We start from the raw sequence: 25,786 nt of genomic DNA on the forward strand, positions 1-25,786 counted from the left end.
CAAAATGCTGGGCTGCATATCTGCAGAGGAGACGGGATGACGCCCAGAGCTGTGGACTACTCCCATATGGGAGCAGGTTCCTCCTTCACATCCTGCTCCCTGCATCTGCCAGCTACAGAAAACACGGAGAAATCACCCATCCAGAGCTGAGGAAGACGAGGGGGAGGAAGGTGACAGTGAACTGTGACACCAAGACCTTGCTGTCTCCTTGGAAGGACTTTATTTCTGTGTCATCACAGTCTCAGACAGACTCTGAGGCACCATCATTTGTCTCAATTTGGCATCCGCATGATTTTTTTTTTTTGTAGTGCTTTTCCTTAAACAAGAAAATATTGAGTGAGCGTTGTACACCGTCAGCTAATGTTTTAACAATAATTTAAAAATGGTGCTGTTGTCTCAGCGGAACAAGGGGACCAACAGTACAGTACAGTACAAGGAACGTCACGAGTTACAGTGGGCCAGACGGACGCACACACAGGTGATGGCAGGGACGGAGCGGTGTATGTACAGGTGCCCGAAGACGCGCCGCCAGGCCGAGCAGAAGACGTGTCCTACAGTGAGCCTTAAGTCCATCTGAGGGGCTCCGTACCGTTGCAGGAATGCTGACCTGCATCCTTCCAGGTCACAGACACGCTTGTCTTCTGGCCTCATGGCCTTTTCACTACAAAGAGTTCACTGAGTTAGATGGTCCGAAGCATTAAAAAAAGACTCCTAAAAAAATTAATACTGGACAAAACAAAATTTAACTTAGAACACGATGATCTCAACACAGAGAAACCCAAGCAAAATGGAACAGTGCAAATTTAACAGAGGCAGTCAGGATCGAGAACAAGGGTGTTGGGAATCTCTTAAAATGTACATTTTAAAACTCTTAAATCTATTTATATCTTATTTACCTTTTTTTTTGTTTAATATATTGTGTGTAAAAAAAGATGGAGACAAAAATAGTTTTCTGAGCTATGAAAAAAATTATTACAGGCACGCTTAACTGTTTCATTCCCGAAACATCTCAGGTTACCAGGCTGAACATTCAGCAGCCGTGTATGTGTAAAGACATCCTTTGACCTTGAGGAAGCTACAGCTCTCCTTCCCGGCAGAGGTCGGTTGGTGGTGATGGTCTGGTTCTGCATTACAGGGATTCATTCCCGGGATGATCCGTGCAAACTTGCATCACGTCACAGGTGTGGCTTCTCCTCTGTCGGATCCTCCTCACCGTGGTCCTCCGACGACACAGGGTCTCCGGGTGACTGAGACTGGGAGGCAGCGGGGGAAGGCGGGGCCCAACGGGATGGAAGGCGGCGGTTTGCTGGTCTTTCTGGCCTGGAGAAGCAGGGCTCTAGGGATGGTGCGAGCGCAGAACAAGGTAGTTCCTTCAGAGCCGAGAGAGGGAGACAGCATTACTCAGATCAGCAGCGTCATGCGGGCAATGGCCCCCGACATACCTCAAACACAGCGAAGTCGAATGGAAGAGACCAGGCGGGATTCAGCATCGGAATGATTACGGCATGCATGGAGAGCAACTTACAATGACCAGGAAAACACTCTATATGAATGATCAGTGACGTGACATATGACCTATTACGCTGTGACAAAATAGAGCAACACAGTGAGACAGGTCTGCTTGTAGGGATTCTCCAAAACTGGCCTGGAACAGAGAGGATGAGGCAGCAACCTTGTCCCAGTACCATTCTTGAGGCTTTTGTAAGGTCCCTTCACCTACTGAGCTGGTCTCGAAGGATCTCAGTCTACTGAGGTCCACAGAGACCCAGGGCTGCATACAGCTCTATTAGCAACGAGATCCAAACAGAACTCTTCCATTATTTATTCCAGGCTGACTGGCAGTAGGCTAAACAAACTCCCACAATGTAGGGGGGAAAAGAATGTTGCAGAGAGAAATTTTAATTGAGGTCTAGTTTTCTTTAATGACTCCTCACTGCGGCAGCGGTCTTACCGACTGGGGACTACCCTGCACTTGTGCGGTTCATCAGCTGTGGCGTGCTGGGGGCTGACCACGTGACACACAACGCCAGGCCGTGATGGAACTCATCCGTAGCGGTTTGCTTGTTTAAAGGGATTGCGGAGCTACGCGACCCCTGGCCTGCACGTCAGGGCTCAGGGACGTCCGACCTTGGAAGTTACCAATACTCAGAAATGTGGAAAGCCAAGTCACGTGAAGTGTGAGCTCTGAGGACACACGAAACTGGTGTGCTACTGCGATGGAAGGTGCAGGGACAATGTCATGGAATAAGGCCCCACGGGAAGCCAAGGGGTGAACTGGAATAGCTAGACATGACAAACAACAAAAGAGCCAGAATGAAGAGACTAGGAACAGCAGGGACGGAGGGGCAGATGCTGCGTCCAGGGAGCAGGAGCTGGCTCTCAGGGGAAGATGAACCATGACAGAGGATGCTCGGAGGTGGCCAGTGAGGATGACATGGCCCGAGGGCAGCAATAGACCCACGGGCCTCTGCAAGGGCAGTGGAGTAATGGGGCAGAGTCTTTCCCTCATCCCTGAGGGGCCAGGAAAAAAAGAAAATGTTAACCTGAGAGCATTCCATCAGATGCCTCTTTCTGACAGGCTTCTTATCTGACCTAGGAGGGGCCTCCTTGAGCCCTTATGCTGACGATGCCATGACAGCCAGGATCAACCTATGGCTACCATTTGGATACAAAGTGAAGTCGAGGTGCTGCTGTACCTGTCTCACTGCCTCACCTCATGGTGCCGGAAGGAGGGTGGGTAGAGTCTGTTAAATGTGTCCCCCACTCCCACTACTGTCAGAGCGAGCATGTGCACCTAATGCATGTTGGTTGGCGTGGCTGCAGCCACAGCTCTAGCCAGTCCCAATTCACACTGAGGCGGAACAGGAACAAGCTTTTCTCAGAGGCTATCATACCCTCCTCACTGGCATGGGTCTATGCAGGAAAAAACACACATCAAGGAAATTAGCGTTTTCCTTAGCATGAACACTGACGTACACTAACAAGCAGCTTCGTCCTTAACCCAGAAGCCAGTGGGGTGGCTGTATGGAAATGGCCTTTCCTGCCACTTTCTTAGCCATTCCCCCCATCCTGCAATGAGGGGGACACACCTTTCATCTGATGGTGGCTCTGTCTTCCCCAACACAGGGTCTCACTATGCAGCCCTGGCTGGCCTGGACATTGTTATGTAGACGGGGCTGGCCTCGAGCTCACAGCTATCCACTTCCTCTGCCTCCCCAGTGCTGGGATTAAAGGTATGTGTGCCACCTTGAATATAGTGGTTTTATCTTTCTTAACTTCAAGTAGATTAGGAGGGTAACTCCGTCCTTGACTCTACCCAAAATGTGTACCTTTTCATAGATCTCACTTGATTCAGGCTCTGGTGGCCATGCCTGGAGTTCTCAAAAACACTGGGAACAGGGATGTCTGTCATTAGTCCTTCAGTTAATCCTGCTCAAGAACTTACTTTTTCACCAATAGGCTCACTTGGAAGGACAAGAGACATTCGGGTTTATTCTTTCTGGCCTGAGTGTTTGGGAAAAAAGAAAGAGGAGAGAAGGCTGGGCACGTTGCGCATGCTGTGGTCCCGGCACACAGCAGCACACATATTCAACTGAAATGCCGGGGGGCAGGGGTGGTAGGTCTAAAAGCCTACAGAGGCTAGACTCAGACTCCCACGGGCAAGACCTGAGATGTGTCTCAAATGGTCCCTCTTGAACTGCAAGCTACATGAGAAGAGACATTTTGGCAGAATCTACATGCTAAGCTGTACCCTCTGGGGGCAGGCAGGGTGGGGTATCTGAGCTCAGTGTCTGTCCCTGGGGGTGAGAGTGGATCTTCACGGATGGTGATGGATGCCGGATGCCAGCTATGAGCATGTCAGCTACACACACAGCTCCAGACGGGTGGGAACGTGGAAGAAGGCACTTACAGTGTGAGGCAGGCAGGGCTAGAGTCCCCATGGGGCAGTTAGTAAGACAGTTTGGTTCTGGACAGACAGACAGACAAAGAAGAGAAAAACAAGTTGGTTGGAAGGTTTGTTTCAAACAGAAGAACAGTACAAGTATGCCCCAAGATGGCCTCCAGGAGAGAACACTGGTCTGTGTTCAATCAGAGGCAGGCTATGCAGGAGGTGGCCATGGCACTCAGCTCACAGGACTGTCTTCTGCCATGTGTCAACAGACTGAAGAAGGAAGCAGAACCAAGGAGGGGCAGTGGCCTCCCAGCTCTCTGGCAGCATGGCAAGGCTGGTTACACAGTCTGGCTTGCTTGTCATCACAAGCTATGGCTGCCCGCACTCAACAGTGCCCCCCGGAGCACATTTAGGGGGGAGATGGAAGGATGGCCCCTGATGCCAGATCGTTCTCTCGGCACACCTCTGCCTTGCTGCTGAGCTTCAAGAGAGAGGCCAGGGTCACCTGAGGGGTGAGAGGGAAGGGAGGAGGGAAGGACCACTTCCTGTCTCTCGTGTGTGGAGAGCCCAGTAACAAGGCCACACAGGGAGCATCAGTGTGGGCTAGGCAGGCACCAGGGACTCCGCTGGCGTGAAGCCAGATCCGCCACACATTCACCAAGAGATGAACGGGATTCCCAATGGGCCTATCATGTGGGGTTGATCCAAGCAGAAATGACACACCCCTGGCATCCAGAACAGGCAAACTTGTGAGAGGGGCACAGCCATGCACTGAAACGCTGCCGGTGAGTCCCCCTGTATGCTCTTGGGTCCTCCGGATGATACGGGCAGAGCTGTGGTAACTGAAGTGACAGGGCTTTGATTCTACCATTAAACCATGTCCTCTGGGCTACCTCTCAGGTTGCTCTAAGCATTCACCGCCAGGAATACAAAGGTTTTTAGTTCCCAGAACTTCTGCTTGGTCTCTGACATGAGTAAAAACTCAAGATAGCCCACTGACAGTGCCCTGGAACAAGCTCTATCTTACCTGATGGTGGAGTGTTCACCTACAAACAGCCCCTCCCACACCACAGGCACTTATCTGAGGGCCTCTGAGGGGTAGTGGTAAGACAAGCCAAGATACCACCTGAGAACTCTTAGCCTACAGTGTCCATTTTCCTCAGACCTTGGGAAGAGGTCATGGAATTTCCACTTCTATAGGTAACTGTCAAAATCAACACCGCATGACCTATTTCTGGTCTGACCTCTGTATTTTGAGTTACGTACTCCTAGGAGGGCTGGACTGGGAGCCTGATCATTTCTCCCCTGTGAGCAATTTGGGGCAATCGGCAAAGGAAATACATCTTCCTCCTCCTGTCACCAGGAAGCCAGGGTTGCTGACGCTAGAGAAAGTGGCGAGTAGCTTGGGTGCAGCCTGCTGTCTTCTGCCCCTGCCCTTGCTGTATGTGGGCTGGGCACATCCAGGCTCCCAGGACTTGCAGTTACATGATGACTTCCTGGACAGACCTGCTCCGTCCGTCCTGCAGTGACAGCAAATCCCCACTGCTGTCACCCTCTCATTCTCAGGCTGCTACATTTTGCTGTGGTCATAGGATTTTCTTTCTCTTGAGACAGGTTCTCATTATGTAGCCTCGGATGGCCTAGAACCCTAAGAGATATACCTGCCTCTGCCTTCCAAGTGCTGGGATTAAAGGCGTGCAATAGCATGCCTGTGGGTTTTTTTTTTTGTTGGCTTGTGGTTTTTGTTTTGGTTTTGGTGCAAGAATAGATGGGGGGAGGGGTTGTATCAGGAGTCGTCGGCGCTGACAGATTTGTGTCACCATTGCCACGTTCCACTAGGGCACAGTTTTTACCTCATCTGATGACCTGATTGCAACGAGGAAGGGTGGTTTATAAGATGACAAACTGCTGATCTGTACTGAGGTGCTGAGGATCTAAAAGCTGTTCTTGTTGTTCCCAATAAATGAATTTTGTGTCCGAGTAGTTCAAAGGCACTGTGACATGCCCCTCAGGTAGCCACACAGAATGAGCTATCGTGTATAGAAGTCCTGACAGACACACACACACACACACAATTTCCTTTGTTTTTGGAGACAGGGTTTCTCTATGTAGTCCTGGCCGTCCTGGACCTGCTTTTAGACCAGGCTGGCCTCGAACTCACAGAGATCCACCTGCCTCTGCCTTCCTGAGTGTTGGGATTACAGGGGTGCACCACCGTACTGGCTTGTACACAGTTTTCACAGTTGCATCAAGTCTCACACAGGAAGAGCAAACATGCCCCAGACCAAGAGAGAAAGACTTACCCAGACCAGAGGAGAGAGACAGACAAGTCTTTATGATCTGAGAACAGATAAACTTTCTTACAAGTCACTCAAGGCTTGTCTGTCTGCCTGTTCCATTTCCCTCTTCACTTTCTTCCTGCTGGAGCTACGGAACTGGAGCCATTGCCTGTGATCTGACCCAGGCTCCCTATGCTAGGCAGCCTAAAGCAGAGCTAACAGGAAAGGGGCCCAGTTTACCTCCATGGATCCTGGTTCAGCTGGTGCTGCTTCTCCAGCGTGGCTGTCGCTGGTGAGGCCCGAGGGGCCATGGGCGGCCTGTTTCCTCTCCTCCTTTAAGGCATGCTCCAACAATTTTTTGTTGAGGATCCGGGCCACGTTCTCAGTGAGTGTGTAGCCAGGGGGGGCAGACAAGTCCTGCCTCACTGGTGTGCTCTCTCCCCCATCCTCCCTGCATGCCTCTGAGCCCACCCCTAGGGGGCTGGGCGACCTTCCCCGAGAACTGGTGCCCGTTTCCTGGCCTGGACCCAGCTCCTGTCGGGGTTCCGCTGAGTGGGACCGGCTCCCAGCCCGCAGCCCCACAGGACTGTGGTCGATGATGTTGAAGAGGCTGGAGAGGCCATCGTTGATGGTGGTGTGCACGGGGCTCTCCCTTGTGGTGGTGGAGCGGGCCCAGGCTGACTCACTGAACCCTTTCTGGGCTATGCCTGGTGAGGTCCTGCTATTTGGCTGGTCAGCTTTTGAGAGGGGCTTTCTCTGAAGTTTGGGAGAACCGTACTTTGGGGAGCAGCAGGTGCGTTCAAACTTGGCCTGCACCTTCTCGATGGCAGGGGCCACCTGTCGGCTCCTAAGGCTTCGGGAAGGAGAAGACACAGGGGTGGTGCCACCTCCGGCTTTTGGCGTGAGACACTTGTGGGGGCTGCTGGTGACGCCGCTGGCACGGAGGGCCTCGGTCTGCAGGCCCACGCTGATTGTCTGGACTGTCTGTGTCCCTGCCGTCCTGGACCCATTGGTCTGGCAGGCCATATCCCTGACTTGTGGCTCCGTGGGATTGGAGCAGATGGCATTCCTGACAGAGAAGGCTACCTCCTTCATGTCGTCACTCATGTTCTTAGACATGTCTAAGCTGTTCAGTGGGGAGGCAAATCCCAGGGAGGGGCAGGTGGGTCTGTCCAGGGGGTGGAGAGACCCCTCCACATAGTCTCGAGGGTGTCTGGGTGGGGTGCAAGACCACCTGTTGAGCACAGGTTCCGGATGGCCTCCCTTGGCATCTGCCAGGTTCCCTCTTGCTCTGCTCATGGGAAAGGGGCCCTCAGGGTCCACTCTGCTCCTGCCCTCACCCCCAGACACTAGACTGTCGACCCGGCGAATGGCAGGCGGGCTGTGCAGTACATGAACCCCAGACTGCTCCATGAGGACGTGGCTCCGCAGTGGCTGCTTCTGGCAGTGCTCTGGGCTGGTCATGGTGTCTGTAGTCATGGTGACACTCGTGGTCAGGTACCAGGAGGAATCGGGGAAAGGCTCAGTGGTGGCTTCGTGTCCTACCTGCCCCACCTCGGTCCTGTCTGCCCAGAGGTCTGAAGGCCTGCTGGGCCCAGCCCTGTGGGATGTGTAGTCCCAGTTTTTGCTGTTGAACTCCTCTATGTACTTCAGGTCATCGGGAGACAGGGGTGGAGTGACATCTTCCTTGCTGCTGGCAGATGGTGGGCCCTTCTCAGGTAGGAATGGGGAGATATCCATCAGACGCTGGAACTCAGACATACAGGACACAGACACAGCCCTGGGGAGAGATGCAGAAAAGGTGTCGGCTCCTGGGCTCTGCTAATGCACAGGACGAACCCACAGAGGTAGCTGCCTCTACCTCACTCTTAACACTCTTGAGTGGCTTAATATGCCCACCCCACGGATGCCCTGTCTTCATTGTTCACTACAGGAGAAGTCCCTCACTGATGAGGCAATCGCCGGACCTTGGCAGCTAAGGCACCTGTACGTGGCTGTGGATTCCTCAGTGCTAGCATTTTAATGTCTCGTGTGTTAATCTGCCATACGTTTGCTGAACGCTTCCCCATCTGCTCATCCGTCACCCCAGAGGTAGTGGAGTGGCATACTAGACAAGCCAGGAGGTGGGGTATTCGTGCAGCTTGTCTAGCCACCAGGGCAAACAAACCTTCAGAGGCTGGGGGCTGGGTGTGACCACCAACCCAGGGGGCAGAACCTCTGTGGCCTGGAACCACTCCAGCTGCAGCTGAAGTGGAAGGCAAGGTGGCTAGCAACTCACCATCACACTAGAGTGGTTTCCCCACCTTCTACAGACAAGACTTTATACCTAGGGTTCTAGCTCAGCCCTAGCCATGCCAGGGGGGTTCCCAGATCCAGCACACACACACTGTCTCCTCCACAGGGCCTGTTTATAACAGCAAGGTCAGGCTGGGGCTCTCCCGGGAGTGAGCTTGTACTCTCAGTGGTGGCTACACAGAAACAGCAGTGGCAGCCACACTTTGTGCCTCTGGGGTTGGCTGGCTAGAGGGGCACAGAGGTGAGGCAGAATGGAGGGTTATGGACCTTAGAAGCGACCATGTTGACAAAACAACAGGACCAGAATGCACTGGGAGCATGCTGGTGCGCCTCCCGATGCAAGAGGTATGGCGGAACCCACCACATAGCTAGAACTCAGAGGGCACGTGGCCAGGGGAGGGCTCCGCACAACTGTGGTTTTGTGTTGGACATTTTGATGCTACTCATAATTTATAACCTTCTAATTGACTGCTTTTGAAATCAACAGAAGAACACAGTTATAGTGCAAAAAAAGAAACAGAAAGGTGGGAGGCTTGGGCTATCAAAAGCAAACGGCTCAAGGCCTTCACCTGGACCCAGAGTGAATGCTGCTGTGAATGGGGCAAAGCAGCTGAAGCGGCAGCTAAACTGTGCGGGGTTCCCTATGTCAGTCACCAGCTGCCTTCCCGGGTGTTCATACATGTAAACCACACAAAGAAGACAGAGCAACAGAATCTTTGAAACACTCTGAAGCTCTCCTGCTTACGGATGAAGCAACCTGAGGCCCAAAGCACTTAGGTCTCAAACCCTCGGGAACAGAGCAGTAAGCGGCGTGTGCAAATTGCTTCCAGAGCCCAAGCCCACAAGCGTCCTTTGCATCACCTCGGGGGGAGACCAGAGAAGGGTGGATCGATCCACGCCCCAGCAATCCTGTTGTGTGTGGACAACACAGACGGCACAGGCCACAAAGGAGACAGTCATTTACAGCCTCCAAGTTCACAGGAAAATAAAGGATGAGGGGAGCCAAACGTGGTAAACTGCCAGAGAAATAGCATGCGATGGAAATAACATGTACCCGCCTACAGAAGGAAGAAATGGCAAAGCCAGAGAGCGCAGGCTGCTGAGCGGGAAGCTGGTGTGTAACTAACACAAAGGGTAGCAGGTCCAGTCTTTTTCTTCAGGGTTTAAAGCAGGGAAAGACTGTAACAAGTCCCCACACAGCAGGTAATGCCTCATAGGTGGAGAGCTTCTCTGAAGTTCATGAGAAGAAAGTTTTCCACGGACCGTTTAGCAGCTAGTATTTTCAAGCACTCCTCTGGACATAGCACACGAAGTTCTTATAAAACACATACCAGTGTGCGTGGCCTTTTGGCTGCTAATACTAAAAACCAGCACATCCAGGAAATGAATAATTTAAAAGCAACTACTTACTGTTCAGTTATTTTGAAGGGTGCTCACAAATGCTGCATCAAAATGGAGGGACTTTAAGAGTAAAAGATTTCTAATTTACCAAATCCATTTTACGTACCTTTGAAGATTTCCCTTGCGACTTTCTTCTTCCTGTAAAAAAGAAATATTTGTGGGAATCAGACAATTTTCGCTTCCTAGGAATCCTAGTGACTTGTTCTGCTCCGGTCCCTTAAGATGTGGTTTAAAAGCCTCACGGAGGCCAAAGTGCTAAGCCACTGCTCCGAGCCCTTTGAAGCCTAACAGTAAAGCAGCATCCGCAGCATCATGGGAGGGTAGGACCTCTGTAGTCTCCCCAGGGAGGGAGGGGGCTGCCTGAGTGAGAAAACTGCCTGAAGCTTGTTGAGTAAGTGGCCCTCCGGTGTTCCCGGGGAGACGTCCCTTCTGTGTGGAGTTCAAAGAACTGGCAATCCTGAGTGAGTCTAAGTCTGAGTGTGTTGGTGCAGGAATAGAGGGCAATGGAGTGAGTAGAGAGTTGGGAGACTGATGTCCTCCCGTCTAAATCTTGCCAGGGAGGTTGCAAGTGTGGCATCCTTGGGGCTAGGACTCCTGCTTGCTTTTAAACATTCTTAGGATCCAAAGCAGAGTAACAGTGATTCCCCTTAAGAGCAGAGAGAGCTGGGCTGGCAAACACCGACACAAATGAAAAGGTTGTCCGTCTGCAGAGAAGAGCCTGAAGGGTGCCCCTCCTCATAGACGCCAGGCCTCACAGAGGAGTAAAGGTCCCCCTTTGATCTTGTGCCCTCTGTGCTATGAAGGTGAACCACAGAGTTCACCTGCAGGTCTGTGGGCAATCCTACCATCCTGATACACACTGCTGAGAATAGGGTGTTTGACTTCACTGCTGTGATGGATGTACACGGTTGAGCACCCCTTAATCCAAAAATTTGTCATCTGACATACTTCAGAACCTGAAAAACCTTGAGTGCTGCTGACATTCGTTTCACACGCAAAATAAACATATTGAGTAACAATCACCTTTATGCCACATGTATAAGGTGTATATGAAACTTAAATGATTTCCGTGTTTGACTTGAGTCCTATCCCTAAGACACTTTGTCAGGTGTATGTAAATATCTCAAACTCTGTATCAGCTGGACATCTGACACCCTATGGTCTCAGCTACTGTCCTATAGGGACAGTCAAGTCATACAATGTCCTCCTATTTCAACACTATATGAGGCAAGTCCCTGTAAGTATGAAGTATTTGAGAGAACAGTATCTAGTCCAGCCACAGTCAACTGGTTCCCATGTGAGGATTTCTAGATCAGTGTCCCCACCTCACCCTCCAGGTTTATTGAGACAGTGTCTCACTATCCCTATGCCAGTTTCTCAAATGAGGTTTAAAAAAAAACATTGTGGTGTGGGGGGAGAAGTGATACAGTGCCACAGAAATTTGGTGGCAGTTACGATTGTGGGATGTTTTCCACCTTTGCCCAGAATAACCTAATTATAGTGGCTGCCATTCAGTAATATCTACTAAATGTTAAGAAATTTCTTAATATAGAATTATTTCTCAGTCATTAGCTCTCTAGAATCAAAAAACTGTATTATGATTTCAAGAAAAGTTGAAGATATACTTGTGTTTTCTCTTTTGTATTTTGTTCACCATACCTGTTCTTTAGAGTTCTCATGTGACAAAGGACCTTAGTCCAGCATTTCAGCAGGAGAACAGTCAGGTCCACCAAATAAAACCGTCACGCCACCATTGGCAAAAGGTCACTTGGCTTGGGGCACAGGTTGTCTGGGGAACTTGCTGGGAGCGGACTCTGCCAGACACTGGCTGCATCTAATGACAGGCCCCTCCTGCCCTTGGGGGACAAACCCAGGCTGACCTCAGCAAGGCAATTCCTGAGGGGTGGCGTATCCTCAGCTTCATCATCCAGGGAGAGTGCATCCAAGTACAGGTTCTCGCTGCCCGAGCACCTGTCCGACTCCTTCAGTTTGGAGAGTGGCCGGTTCTCAAATGGGAGAGAGTCGGTGTCTGCATGGGGCCACATGGACGTGGGTCGGGGTGTACGGAGCCCTCCTTGGTGTGGAAAAGGGCGGGCCTCGTCCTCTTTTGGACTGCAGAGGAAACCACCGCTTCTCCGGGGACTGTTCTCTTTCTGTAACTGAGAGTGTTAAAAATGGAAACAATCAGCCTCCCTTTTCAGTGTGACAATCGACCATGCTTTCTTCGCTGTGTTGAGGTGCCTGGGTCTATCTGAAAAGACTTGGCTGGAAGCAAATGTTTTTACAGTTAGGACCTCAGTTTCAAAATGTCCCACAATATCGCAAATGCTTTCTAAAGAAAAGCGCATTTTACCAGGACTACAGAATCTACATTTACCAACCAAGTCTTCCTGATGCAAATATTTCTATTGGGGAGGGGGCTTTTTTTGTTGTAGTCGTATAATTCGTTTATCAATCATCGTGCTCATGGGAAATTAGACTCTTGTTTTTGTTTTGTTTTTTAGTTTAATGGGAACAAACGTCAGGTTTAGTACTTCGTTTGCAATTACCTCCAGCACTTCAGCTGTGCTCCATGGGATTCTGCCACAGATGGCAAACGCCAGAGGTGAACCCCATTTTCCTAACTGACCCGAGGCAGCTAAGAAATTATATATACTATCGGAGTGATTGACCTAGATTGGAGCTGTGCCGTCATGGTGCTAAGGACTTTAACTGCTTGGGAGGGTTACCACTAGTTGGCCTAGCTTAGGAAATTGAAGCAGAAACGGGCAGACACACACCGCTTGGGTGAGAGGATGGGAGATGAGGGGTTGGAGATGAAGCCAGTCAGAGAGCAGTTAAGTTGCCTCGCACATGCCAGGCCCCGGTCCAATTTCCAGCACTTCAAGCTGAGGGGCCGGAAGGTGGATGTGCGGCCTGCTGGTTTGCCAGTAGAAGTAATCTCCCAACCGTGGCGCAGCTCAGCGGAGCTGTGCAGAAGGTGAGCAGGCAGAGAGGCCTGGCAATTACAGATCACTGTGCAGATAAACACTTTTCTTCCAGTGGAAGGTCTTGAGCCGGGGTAGTTTATCGGAGAACTACCTAAAATCATAGAGGAATGATGGGATAGCCCAGGGGTGTGGCTCATGAACCCTCTTTCATACTGCCTCTCCCTCTCTCTCTCTCTAAACACCTATAGAAAGTGCATTTGAGGCCTGAAGCTATTTTCACCTAGGACTTTCCAATGAGATCTTTACTGGCTGATGAGTACATACTCTGACTTTTCTCTTGAATAAGTACATCATCTAACGATCAAAGTGACATTTGGGTTTCTCCGGGAGGAGTGGCCAACTAAAGAATTCCGGTCTTCATGTGCTGAGATGGTAGAAGAACTTCTAAAAATCCCTCAAACCAGACAGATGGTTTTTAAGAACATCTTACAAGCTAAGCTGCATCTTGCAACCCAGTTTGAGCCTACATCCACAAGCAAGCAGAAGCCAGGCCTGTGAGTCACCAGAAGGAAGATGAACAGGACGGAAGGACCCTCTAACTGTTCGAACAGAAAGCTCTGAACATTCTTGTTGGAAAGATGGGGGTGGCAGGAGCAATATCTTAGATGCAGGACTGTGGCAGGGTCACTGTTAAATTAGGGAATAAGTAGTTCATCCCAGGTTTGAGCTCAGGCCCCTCTGCTTTCCCCTCCCTCTTCCCAATAACACATTTCTTCGCAGTTCCCTTAACGATGCTAAATGCTTTACTTAAAAATTATATATATGTATTAAGAGGAAAGCATTTTATTATATCCCTCTAACGCATGTCAGTGTAGTTGAGTTTCAACACATGATCATCTCCCAACATATTTTGGGCAAAGAATTAAAATGCAAGAATCACGCTGGGAGCTGCAAATGTGCACCGAGGGTGTGTGTGAAGGAACAACTAAAGAGGAGAGCTATGAACAAACACGTTCTAACTCAGTAAAGTGGGATTTCAAAAATAAACCTAGGCAGCCAGCAGCAGTTTGCACTGGGGCTGCTAAGTGTTAGGTTTCCTAAAAGAGAAAAAAAAAAAAAAAAAAAAAGCCAGAGCTAGAGCTGGCAGTGCCTGCTGCTGAGATGCCTGAGTGCTACTGTCATAGTATAATGGGTCCTTGAGTCCTTAACAGATAGAGTTTCCCAGGGCCACACACCTACTGTACTTGCGAACTTGCAGCACGATGACACTTAATGCAAAGAGAAAACATGTTTGTGTTTCAAACAATCGAGCACAACAAAATCTCTAGAGTGTCACCTTACAACTGCGTGAAAAGAAAACAGTCGCCAGGCGAACAGGTTTTAGAGGCTGGGCCGGCTGTTCAGGCTCTGAAGGTAGCTGACTTGAGAAAGCTATCGGGAAGGAGAGGTCAGGTCATCGGTCCTTTCTAGCCCCTAAGCACAAGGATAGCGACACTCTGTGACTGCGACCTGGGGGCTTTTGCTCAGTCCTTTGGAGAGGTCCAGGGTGACTGCATAAAAGCTAACCAGCCCCCAATCAAATGTGGGCTGAGATGAGAGCCCTAGACTGCTGCGTGACCTGAGCCACATTCCCACGGCCATCCGTCATAGAGACTGCCTCATGTGGTGCAGAAACTATGCGGGACTTTAACGACACTGGACAAGTATGAAGCACATGCTCTGTGAGTGGAAAATGGATTTAGTGAGACTTCTTTGACTGTCCGCATCAAGCTATCACAGGCCAAGGTTATACGGCTTCCCGGGGAGTCAAATATCAAGTGGACACTGTAAGGGCTATTCGGTTACATTTCTTGTTCCTCTGTGGAATGTGCAGCTAAGACACTAAACTGGCAAGCAACTGGCTGAGTGATGAGACCCTGTGGGCATTTCCACTTGTGCATGCATCCCCGAGGGCATCTGAACCAGCCTCCTTTGGATAATGCTTATGGCTACTGTCTTGGTTTCCAAGTGTGGCAGTGAGGCTGTAAGACCCTTGAAGATGCTGAGTGCTTCCCTGGAATGTAGACCTGTTTCTGAGAGCCATGTCTGCACTTGTGCAGAACCCTTTCACCGAGGACTGCTCTGATGAGCAGGAAAATCCTGCACAGGTGCTGGGGTCTCTACAGCACAGGGGTGGGGGCCAGGTGGACGCCTGAAATGCTCGCTGCTGCGACGCTGAGGACAGGGAAATGCAGCTCAGCTCTTGGTCTGTGTTATCTTTCCCCAAAATAGTCTCAAAGTCGGGTGATGGCCAGCCCTGGGTCACTTCGGGTTCTGAGTGTCGTCGGGATGTGTCTGACCAGGTTTTTCTTTGCTGGAAATTCCTCATTCCCCAAAGAAAAACAAAAGTGCTGGCTACCTGACTAACTTACAGCAAGTGTGACTTTCAAACTGTAGAAGGCTGGGACAGGGTTGACATACAGCAGTGACGAGGCAAAGGGGATTCCAGTAGGCCCATGACAGGGAACACGATGGCCTCACTGGGGTGTGGCAGGGATGCTCAAGGTGAGCAATAGAAAGCAGTGGCCAAGAATGAACCGGGTTACCTGTTCTTTCCTGGGAGATGCCTCTTGGAGCGGGGAGAAAGCTTCATGCAACTTACAGGGTCCAGGGAGCAGAGAAAGTTCCAAGATTCACCGAGTCTTCCCCAAGGTTATGCAAACAGTAACAGTTGTAGGGGAAGAAGACACCAGTCGGCTGAGCTGCCTGCAATGTGTTCCCCGGAGAGGCACCCCTCACAAAGCATCGTGCTACGGTGGGCTTTTCGTGAGGTGCTCCAATAAGCATCCCCAATAAACTCACTGGCTCACTAAAGTAGATTTGGGTGGTGTCATTCTCTGGTCTGTAGTCAGGACTCCATCTGGGGCAGAGACATCTGTTCATGTCTCCTAAGAAAAAGTCAAGTTGAGTGTGATAAATTGGTGATCGTTTTATAAAAATACATGCTACTGTTGGCTCTGGATATCTGCCTCGAGGCGGACCCACTCGACAGAGCACACAGGTGCTAGGCACAGTCTGGAAGACGCTTCACGGTGCTGTATTTCCAAACCCAACAGGAAATGATGACTTTCCTCCTAGTAGTATTTGGAGAATTTTGAAATGGAGCCATATCAAATATTAGCAAAGGTGACTCATTGGTGATCAAACCATAAGAGCCTCCGCTCCTTCCGTCTCCAGTGTGCTGCCTTCCTCTCTACAGTTCCTAAGGCAGAGGCTCTGGGTCATTTCTAAATCACTTAGTTCACCCTGTGCCCCTCCCTATGCAAATTTAAACTTGAACTGACCTTTGCCGGTTAGCCTTAGCATAGGCGCTGTGTCACACAAACTATTGGAAGAGCACACTTCCCAACAAGCTCTCTATTAATACAGGCAGTGTGAGTACTGTTTCGAACTGATATTTCTTGAAGTTTTGTGCATTTATGAGAGTGACAGATTGGAAGAGGCAAGGTATCTGTGGGGTAAAAATCCAGCCAGGGAGGAATTCAAGAACTTCCTGTCAGTGTTTTGTGAACAATTGGATTTGTACTTCAGTCTGGGCCTACTCTGCAGCCATGCAAACTGCACCAAGTGCCTGCAATGCGGAGAGTGATGATGCAGGCGGCTGTAAAACAGCTCCCTCTGAGCTCCCCGAATCCATCTGAGTTTGTTATCGGAAGATGATGAGCTACCAGATACCTCCCTTGATTCTGGTCCTATCTAATCACAGCTCAGCAGCATTCACAGCAGGCGCAATCACCAGGAAACAGTGGCTTCTAACTCAATTTGGTAATTACTTCACTAATGGTAACAATTCCATTCAGGCTGCGGCCATCACCATGACCACGTCTTCCGTGGCAATCCTAAGCGTTACTTGACTCTGGAGCACAAATCAATGAAGACAACCCGAAATAACCTCCCCTTTCAAGTTTAATCTTCAGATCCCATTGGAGGGTCACTTCCCGGCCCCTGCACACAAAGGCAAATTGCCTACAAACTGCAATGAGAGGTATATGTGATGTTAGGGTGTGATCGTTAACCTTAATTGTCAGCTTCACCAGACAGAAATACCTACATTAAGTAAGGCTGACCTAGGTGTGTCTGCTGTGGCCTTTCAACGAATTACATCCTAGGGGCTCTGACCTAATAAATGAATTAATTCCTGGGTGAACTCATGGTTGATGGTGGCATTATTGGGAGGCAGTAGAAGAGGAGAGGGTCTAGCTACAGCTTGCCCAGCTCTTCTGCTTTTTCTCTGTGCTTCCTGTCCACCATGAGATGATGTACCTCCTCTGCCATGAGCTCCAGGCCCCATGTACCACCCAAGCACACAGCACCAAGCAGCCACTAACGGACTCAGAGCTAACCACACCCTTTTGATGTTTTCCTCATGGGCCTTCCGGTCATGGGTACACAAAAAGTAACACACGGAGGACAGGAGCGGCTGTCCACCACAGGAAGCCTAACATGTCTCACTTCCTCTGGATGCCCCCATAGGGAGGGGACCACAGCAGCAAGCTCCCTTCTCTATGTTCCTGGCTCCCAGGGCTGTGCACTGCCCTTACGCTTCGTCGCTGCTGCGGCTGCTGCTCCTCCTCGATCTGAGGCTGCGCCGCACCTACCTGCTCCACCTGCCACAGGAGCTCCTCCTTCTGTCGCCCCCACTCCTGCCGCTCGCTGTCCAGACGCTCCAACAGCTCCACCTTCTCTCGATTCCAGTTCTTCTCCCGGAGGTGGATCTGCCAACGCAGGTCCATGACCAGGCCGTGGCTGTCAGCCAGCAGCTTCTGGTGTGCCTCTCTCTCCTTTCTCAGGGCACCATTGCCCTTGGCAGAGGAATCCAGCTCCCCCAGGCCCTTCTCAGTCTTCTCCTCCAGCTGCCAAGAAGAAAAGACATAGGAACCTTTTTCTGGAAGTCGAGTGTTGGAGGGAGAGAAAAAGTTCAGTATATCTACACCTGATTCACAGGATGAATACTTAAGCCAAGCTGGACTAATGCTGTGGGAAAACAAAACCAGTTTTTTTTTCCGCTTGTTTGTTTTAATTTGAGACAGGGTTCCTCTGCAGAACAGCTCTGGCTGTCCTGGGACTCTCTCTATATACCAGGCTGGCCTCAAACTCACAAAGATCCGCCTGTCTCTGCTTCCCGAGGGCTGGGATTAAAGGCATGCACCTCTACCGCCTGGCTACCAATTTCATTTTTTTAAGCTGGAAATAAAAAAATAAGAATGCAAAATCTCAGAGATTATTGAGCACAGCTCTTACAGACTTCTTCTTAGCTCCGCCCCCCCAGTCTAAATCACTCTATCTTCAGCCTCTACAACTCCTTGAAGGTGGTACCATGCCTGGTCCAATATTCTTGGCCCCTATCTAAGATAATCATGGAACCTGATATTCTTTAGTAAGTGTTTGTCAAATATCTGGGGGTTAAATATCCAAAACAAAGAAATTTTTTTCCATCTATATGGCCAAACTGGTAGAAGCCAGGGAGAAAAGACACACAGAGAGGCACGAGGGCTTGCATGCAGGTCTTCCTTCCTCTGGGGACCCATGGCGCATCCTGTTTTTCTAAGTGCTCTTGGTTCCTAGATCCACTGATCACTGCACATGACATTCTAGGATTATGTAAGACTTCCCATCAGAAACCATGCAAGCCAGGTAACGATGGGTACCTCTTACTGGCCTGTAGGCAAGTCTGTGTGGTACTGCCTTGATGGATAATTAATTGGGGAGGGCCCAGACCATTATTGGTGGGTGGTACTGTCTGTCCCTGGGCTGATGGTCCTAGGTTTTTGTTTTTATTGTTTTCAAAGCAGGCTGAGCAAGCCATGAGGAGCGGGCCAGTAAGCAGCACCTGTCCATGGCCTCTGCTTTAGTTCCGGTCCCCAGATTCCTGCCTTGAGTTTCTGCCATGACTTCCTTCAGTGATGGACAGTGACATGGAAGTGTAGGCTGAAATGAACTATCTCCTCCCCAAGTTGCTTTTGGTCATGGCATTTTATCAGAGAGGTCAAAACCTAACTAAGACAATAAAACTCTAAATTTCAAAACAGAAGGAGAAACCCTTTCTAACAAAGAGAAATGAAAGCACACAATAAAAACACAAACAACCCTTGCCAGCAGGCCTGCCCTTTGGGAGAGTCAGGAGAGGGTCTTCAAACAGAAGGAATATAGATCAATACTTTGATCTACCCAAAAATTGCACAATGGAAGTGGCAGAAATAAATATAAAACTCATCTCCTCCACTTTAATTGACTTTAAACATCACTTATTGTCTGAAGCAAAACCAGATGCAATACTTTTGTATTAAGAACACATACCGACATAAACAGTGATGATACAGAGGACGGCATTTGGATAAAGGATGTGCTAGTCAAAGATGGCTACCCAGCAAGTGGAGGTGCTCAACAACCCCAAGGTACATTGGTTAGTTTTTACAGTCGCCCAGAGAAGAGGGACCCTCAACTGAGGAACTGCCCCCATCAGACTGGCCTGTGGGCATAAAGATTTTCTATTCAGAATCATAGCTGCTTAGACCAGGTTGGAACAGAAAAGTTGTGTCTTGCTATGTTTCCCCCACATGAGAGATGCAGCCACTGGCCTCACGAGTGCTAGATAGGTGCCTTTATTTTGAAACTGATTCCACTTTTTTTTTTTTAACCAAGGCTGACCTCAGACTTGGGATCTCCCTGCCTCGGCTTTCCTATAGTTAATGCACCACAAAGCCCAGCTAAACAAAGACTGTCCCATTTGCTGCTGGATCCTCATTATTTAGAGCAAGGCTTAGTTTGGGAGAAACCAAAACCAAACCAAAACGAAACAGAGATTTGAGCTCCACTGAAAATACCTAGGTTTTTGTTTTGTTTTTAAGTAGAAGAGTGTTAAGCGGGGGTCACAAGCCAACTAGCATGAGCTGCCCTTCACTGGCCTGGGCAGCACATGTTGAAGAAACTTCTTAAACAGTTGGGGCAGAAGGTGAACGCTGTCGTACCACCTGGCTTCTGAACTTGAGGTACAAGCTTGTTTCCTGACAGGAAGTCCCTCTTCTCTCTGAGGCTTGATTTGCAGCCAACACGCTGGGATATCTGAATGTGGCTCGCATCAACAGCGACATCTTCCTTCTTCTCTGCATACATCCCCTGCACCTGTGATACTTCTAAAGGCTTTAATGGCAGCTCCTGGAACAGCATCCTTGCACATGTCTCCCAGTGGCTCATGGCTGCACCAGCTCCTAGACTTGGCCTGGAAGCCTCTGCTCCTGACTCTACACATATGTTCCCGACTATGAGCCCCAAACCTAAAGTCAGAGGCCAGTGCGGGTGGGCTTGTGGGCTGCACAGGATCAGTGACAGTACAGGTGAACCTGGAGGTACCTAAGTTCATGCAACACAACAGGTGACCTTGAGGGTCACCTAGGGAGGGGTGGGGGGTTCCAGGGTCAGTGGTAATGCAGGCAAATGTAACAGGTATCAGGGATTCCTGGAGTTGTGTGGCCTACCAGTGAACTTGGGGAGTCCTAGGAGAGCTGTTTTCTTTGAATTGGCAGGCCCTTTTCATCTTTTATCATAACTGAAGCTATCTGTTTATAAGGTATCTCCTTTGTGGGGAACTTTTTCCTTTCATGACTGAGTCAATTCATATAAAATTTTATAGTTTGCCTCACAACAAAGGCTAGAAAATAAACGGCCAACAACACAAAGACCCTATTTCTACCTTATGACCCGGAAGCACCTCAGAGCAGCAGATGCTGTGTCGGAGACACCCTGAGAATCTGGCTAAGCAAAGGCTGCTTCCTATGGCTTGAGCCCCACCCCACAGGCTGGGCTGTCACTCCTCTCTGGAGGTGGGTGGGACAAGTGGGCTCCTCCCCATCCTAGCATGGACTCAGATCTGAGGCAAGCTGCCCCTCATGGGCCTCAGTTTCCTTGGTAGAAAAAGGAAATTGGATTTGACAAGGTTTCCAAGCCGTGAGTGGAAGCTATTTTCAATATTCTGAAAATTCCAAAGGACAGCCGGCTACATGTCTCCTTTTTGATAGGTCACATGACCACAGTCTGAAGACAGCATGGGGATTCGTAGTCATCTCAGCACTTGGGAGTCAGGGAGGCAGGTAGCTCTCTGTGAGGCCAACCTGGTCTACAGGGTAGTCCAGCCAGGGCTAAAAAGTGAGACGCTGTCTCAAAAAGAAAAAAAAAAAAAAAAAGTGTGCTCTGACTTTTTGTGGTCCAGAATGATCAGCCTCACATGGAGACAGCTCCGCACGGTGACAGCTTCACTGCCAGTCCCTCCACGGCTGTGTTTAGTGCCGAGGGGCCAAATAACACAATGGAATGCTACGGGTGAAGGCTCATTTCACCCCCGGGGAAGGAGACTAGTGTGAGCAGAGGGGCTTGAGGCGCTTCCCAGACAGCCTCAGGGCCTGCTCTCCCTGCCGCTGTACCAGGGTTGCCACAGGGAGCCCACCTGTGGCTCTGCCCCACCAATCCTGGCTAGAGCAGAGGGGGACAGATGTGCAGTGCTGAGGAGGGCGGTGGGACAAGGGGCAGCTACCTGTTCCAGGCGGCCCTTGAGCACAGCCCACTCCACATCCCAAGCAGCCTTGTCGCTGGCATACTGCTGCTGCAGGCGCAGCCGGGCGTGTTCGTCTTCACGGAGCTCGGAACGGAAGTCCTCCAGCAGGGCCTTGAGGGCCCTGAACAGCTGCTGATTCTCCGCCACCTGTGGGAAGAGAGCCAGCTTAGCCTACTGATGAGTGTCTCGTAGATGGGAGACAGAGAGGCTCAGTCAGTAGGGGCTGGAGCACCTGCCAGGGTCGCTGCAAGAAGGCACAGGAGGGCGGGGCCCTACAATCACTAAATAATGGCGGGATGGTCAGCAGCCAGAGGCCTCCTCACACCAAGGCCCTGAGCAGCTCTCTTCAGAGGCTGGACCATGGGTTGGTGTTCTGAACCCTGAAGGTTGGAACCAACAAGTTGCCAAAAGCCACAGGGAGCCCCTGAAGCCAGGCTGTCAGGACGCTTTGTGGGACTTCAGACAGCCAAGGGCTGTGACTTGGGCTAGGCGCTCCATCACACCATCACTCCAGTGCCAGCTACTGAAGTAATCGCTGAGCGCCTGTGGTTCTCAGAGACACAGGGCGGCCGCTCTTTGACTTATGCCTACTAAGAGACTGTAACAGTGACAAGCAAGGCGGGGTGGGAGGGGAGCTTCTGAGAGTTCCTAATTAAAGCCGGAGGTGAAACGCACAATTTACTCACACAGGGCTTGCCAATCCCAAGACTGAACTATTACCTCATTACTGTCTGTGTTTCACATAAAAGCTACTAGGCTTTCCAGGCCATGCCCACCCTTTGAAGGCACACTTTAAAATTAGGATTCCTGTTTTGGTGTGTGCTAGCATGGGAATTATATATCACAAAGTCTGGCACAGGACTGAGGAGGCTAAGATGGGGATTGTAAGTTTCAGGCTGGCCTGGGCCATACAGTGAGAAAATAAAGGAGGGGAAGGTTTATCAGAACTGAATACTCCTAAGTCCATTATAGCTCTTTGATAATATGGGCAGCCATGACCCCAGTTAGACAAAAAGCAGCGAGTCCATGAATCCTTGACTGGATGTTCTCAGGGTGCTCATGGTTTTTTTTTTTTTACTCAGGAAAGCACAAGGAACTAAAACCCAAATCCTGCCTCATACATCTAAGCTCTACCTCAGGACATCAGGGCCCACTGGCTCACCCCTGCAGGCTCACACAGTAGCTCTGTGTGGTGGTTTGAATAGGTATGGCTCCCACAGACTTATGTGTTTGAATGCTTGTCCATAGCAAGTGGCACTGTTAAGAGGTGTGGCCTGGTTGAAGGAAGTGTGTCCCTGTGGAGGCTGGCCTTTAAGTCACATATTCTCAAGCTACACCCAGTGTGGCACACAATCTCTCCCAGCAGCCTTCTGATCAAGACGTAGAATTCTGAGCTCCTCCAGCACCGTGTCTGCCTGCTTGCCTCTGGGGTTTCCCACCGTGAGGATAACGGACCGAACCTGTGGAACTGTAATCCAGCCCCAATTAAATGGTCTTCTTTATATAAGTTGTCATGGTCATGATGTCTCTTCACAGGAATAAAACCCTCACTAAGACAGCAGTTGGTACAAGGGACTGGATTGCTGCTGTGATAGGCGCAACTATGCTTTTGTTTGGAGGAATGTGGATTTGGGGACTTTAGGAAAGCAGTGGAATGCTTCAAGCAAGGCTTTAATGGGTCATCCTACTAGGAGCATGGAACACAGTAGTGCTCAGGGGATTTGAACTGTGGGGGGAGGGGCCGGTACAAGAAGTTGCAGAGAAGAAGAATTTTTGTATGTTGCCTAGAGATGATTGTTGTGAGATTTTGGTGGCGACTGTGGCTGCTTTTTGACCTTGCCCAAAGCGTCTGAGGCTAAGGTGAAGAGATTTAAATTAGTTGCATGGGTAAAGGAAGTCTCAAGAGAGCCTACCATAGACTCTGTCCTGTTGTTCAAGCTTGTGAAGAACTTTTTGATGAAACTGATGAGCAAGAGAAAATACTAATTGTATGGATTAAGAGGGCACCAGACGTAGAATGAACTAAATCCTGTGTTCAAAGAGATGAACAGATTAAAGATGGCCAATGGAATAAGGGAGTAGTGACCTCAACCAGCTAAGCTTCCATCTTGTGAAAAGGAATTAAAGAAAACCTTAATTAATTCCAGCACTCAGGAGACAGAGGCAAGAAGATTTCTGAGTTCAAGGGCAGCCTGGTGTACAGAGCAAGTTCCAGGGGAGCCAAGCTTAAGCAGTGAAGGAAACCACTGAAAGTTGAAAAGATGTAATTAATTGAACAAGGGGGGGGGTCACGTTTCAGCCCCAGCAAGCAGCATAGCTTGGCGGCTTTGGCAATGTGGTTCTGGCTTTAGAGTCCAGGATAGAAGAAAGAGGTTTATGGCATCTCCCTTTGCCACTAAGGAACTTTGCTGAGGCCAGGTGTGTGGCAGGGCCACTGTTTGATGCTGTGAAGGTGAACCCTTCCCGGGCTGTCAGAGATGCCACAGCTGTGGGATAACTGCCGCAGGGAGCTGCTAACAGTGAGTGGACCCAGCCCAAGAGGAAGAAGCGTGTCTCAGTCAAGAAAGCTGAAAGGAGTTGGAGATCTAAAGAGCATCTTGACATCAGACATGGAGTATTTATTTCCTCGGTGTGCTCCCTTCCCTGTGTTTTGGTGATGTATATCCTGTGGCACTATATGTTGGAAGCATGGGATCTGTTTTTTGATTTTGATTTTATAGGGGATTACAGTTAAGAGACTGCATGAATCTGAGAAGAGACTTTGATCTTAACATTACTGAGACTATGATAGACTATAGGGACTTTTGAAGTTGGACTAAATGCATTTTGTTTTATGTTTGGCTATAAGCCTATAAGATCAAGGAGTGCAATTGGGTGGTGTGAATAGGTATAGATGGCCAGGACAGACTGATGCATTTGAATGTTTGGCCCATAGAGAGAGGCACTATTAGGAGGTGTGGCCTTCTTAGAGGATGTGTGTCACTGTGGTAGCAGGCTTTGAGGTCTCCTATGCTGAAGCTACACCCAGTGTAGAATAGAGCCTCTCCTTGATGCCTTTGGATCAAGATGTAGAACTGTCAGCTCCTTCTCCAGCAAGCACTATCCCTGCCTGCATGCTGCCATGCTCCTTACTATGATAATAATGGACTACACCTCTGAAATTGCAAGCCAGCCCCAATCAAATGTTTTCCTTTGAGCGTTGCCTTGGTCATGGTTTTCTTTACAGCAATAAAACCCTAACTAGGACACTCTGGTGCTTAGAAAACTCAGCCGCTGCTCTTTTCAGCCAGTTACTCAGGCCCCGCTCAGATTCTGCACAGAAGAGCCCTTCTCAATCAAGGGTCTATGGTCATCCATCGTGGGCCCCACATGGCTCAGGATGGCTATGAATGCGGGCCAACACACAACAGCAGACTCACTGAGAACACTAATAAATGCCATTGTAGGGTCCTCAGGTGTGAATACCATAGGTGACAGTGTTGTGTCGCATGGCTGGAAACACCTACAGAGGGTGCAAATATAAATTATGAGAGCAGTTGAATAAGAAGAGATGCTGCAACAGTCCTTCCAGAAATGTACATCTTCAGAGAGGTGCAGGGATGGCTCAGGGGGTAGGAGCAATGGCGCTCTTCCACATTTTCACATGTCATTTTCCAGGAAATCCTATGTGAAAATATAATTTCTCTTTCTTACGTCCTATGAAATTTATTTTCACCTCAGATCTTTAAAAAATCGCTACCTTTCAGCAGTGCAGTGGCGGCACACGCCTTTAATCCCAGTACCCGGGAGGCAGAAGCAGGAAGATCTATGAGTTCCAGGCCAGCCTGGTGTATAGAATGAGTTTCAGGACAACCAAGGCTACACAGAGAAACCCTGTCTCAAAAAAGAAAAGAAAAAAAAAAGTCACTATCTTTTGAATCAAATGTACTTCAAATGTAAGTGTAAAATAACCACAATAATTTTGACCTAGCCTTGGGGACAGTCAGTCATCCTGTGCACATGGAAGAGAAAGCAGGGAAGCATGCAACACATTCTTACATGTGCTCAGCAGTTTTCCATGAATCTCAGGTTGTAAAGGCTCAGCCTGTGATGGCTCAGAATCTGAGCTCTACAGCCTTTTTGCAGATTGAAATTTTACTTTCTCTGGAAGCAAAGCCGGCACTTTTATGGCATTAGCAGATACTGGATCCAATAAAATTAAGCCTAAATGTTTCTATGCACATTTGGGTCCAAGTCATCAACGTAATCTCCTATGAAGCCCAGGACGGTATTTGTTAGCACGGGGTGAAGGCAGCCAGCGAGAACAAGCAAGCCCAGGGAATCAGTGTGACTGCCACTTGTTATTATAATCCCCCGGAGCCCCGTGCTGGGTGGCAGGAAACCAGGGAAGCTTCTGCCAGGA

At 49.6% G+C, this 25,786-nt stretch overlaps 1 protein-coding gene across 7 annotated transcripts in view; it reads right to left on the reverse strand.

Moving 5' to 3' along the window:
* Positions 1-203: 203 nt before the first annotated feature.
* Positions 204-25,786, reverse strand: part of Mtcl1 (microtubule crosslinking factor 1) — a 111,695-nt gene continuing 86,112 nt past the window's right edge. For 4 of the 7 annotated variants that reach the window (XM_055610157.1, XM_055610154.1, XM_055610153.1 and 1 more), the window contains 6 exons: positions 21,364-21,531; positions 17,435-17,689; positions 11,748-12,026; positions 9,974-10,005; positions 6,412-7,951; positions 204-1,370 (listed from right to left, as the gene is read on the reverse strand). In XM_055610157.1, the coding sequence (XP_055466132.1) occupies positions 1,176-1,370; positions 6,412-7,951; positions 9,974-10,005; positions 11,748-12,026; positions 17,435-17,689; positions 21,364-21,531 (2,469 nt within the window). In that variant the 3' untranslated portion in view covers positions 204-1,175. Of the gene's footprint in view, positions 1,371-3,910; positions 3,968-6,411; positions 7,952-9,973; positions 10,006-11,747; positions 12,027-17,434; positions 17,690-21,363; positions 21,532-25,786 lie in introns of all 7 variants that reach the window. The other 3 variants (XM_055610159.1, XM_055610158.1, XM_055610156.1) reach the window with 2 other exon arrangements.

Source organism: Psammomys obesus, unplaced genomic scaffold, assembly GCF_907164565.1.
Source record: "Psammomys obesus unplaced genomic scaffold, mPsaObe1.curated_primary_1811, whole genome shotgun sequence".
In the NCBI taxonomy this organism is placed as follows: Eukaryota; Metazoa; Chordata; class Mammalia; order Rodentia; family Muridae; genus Psammomys; species Psammomys obesus.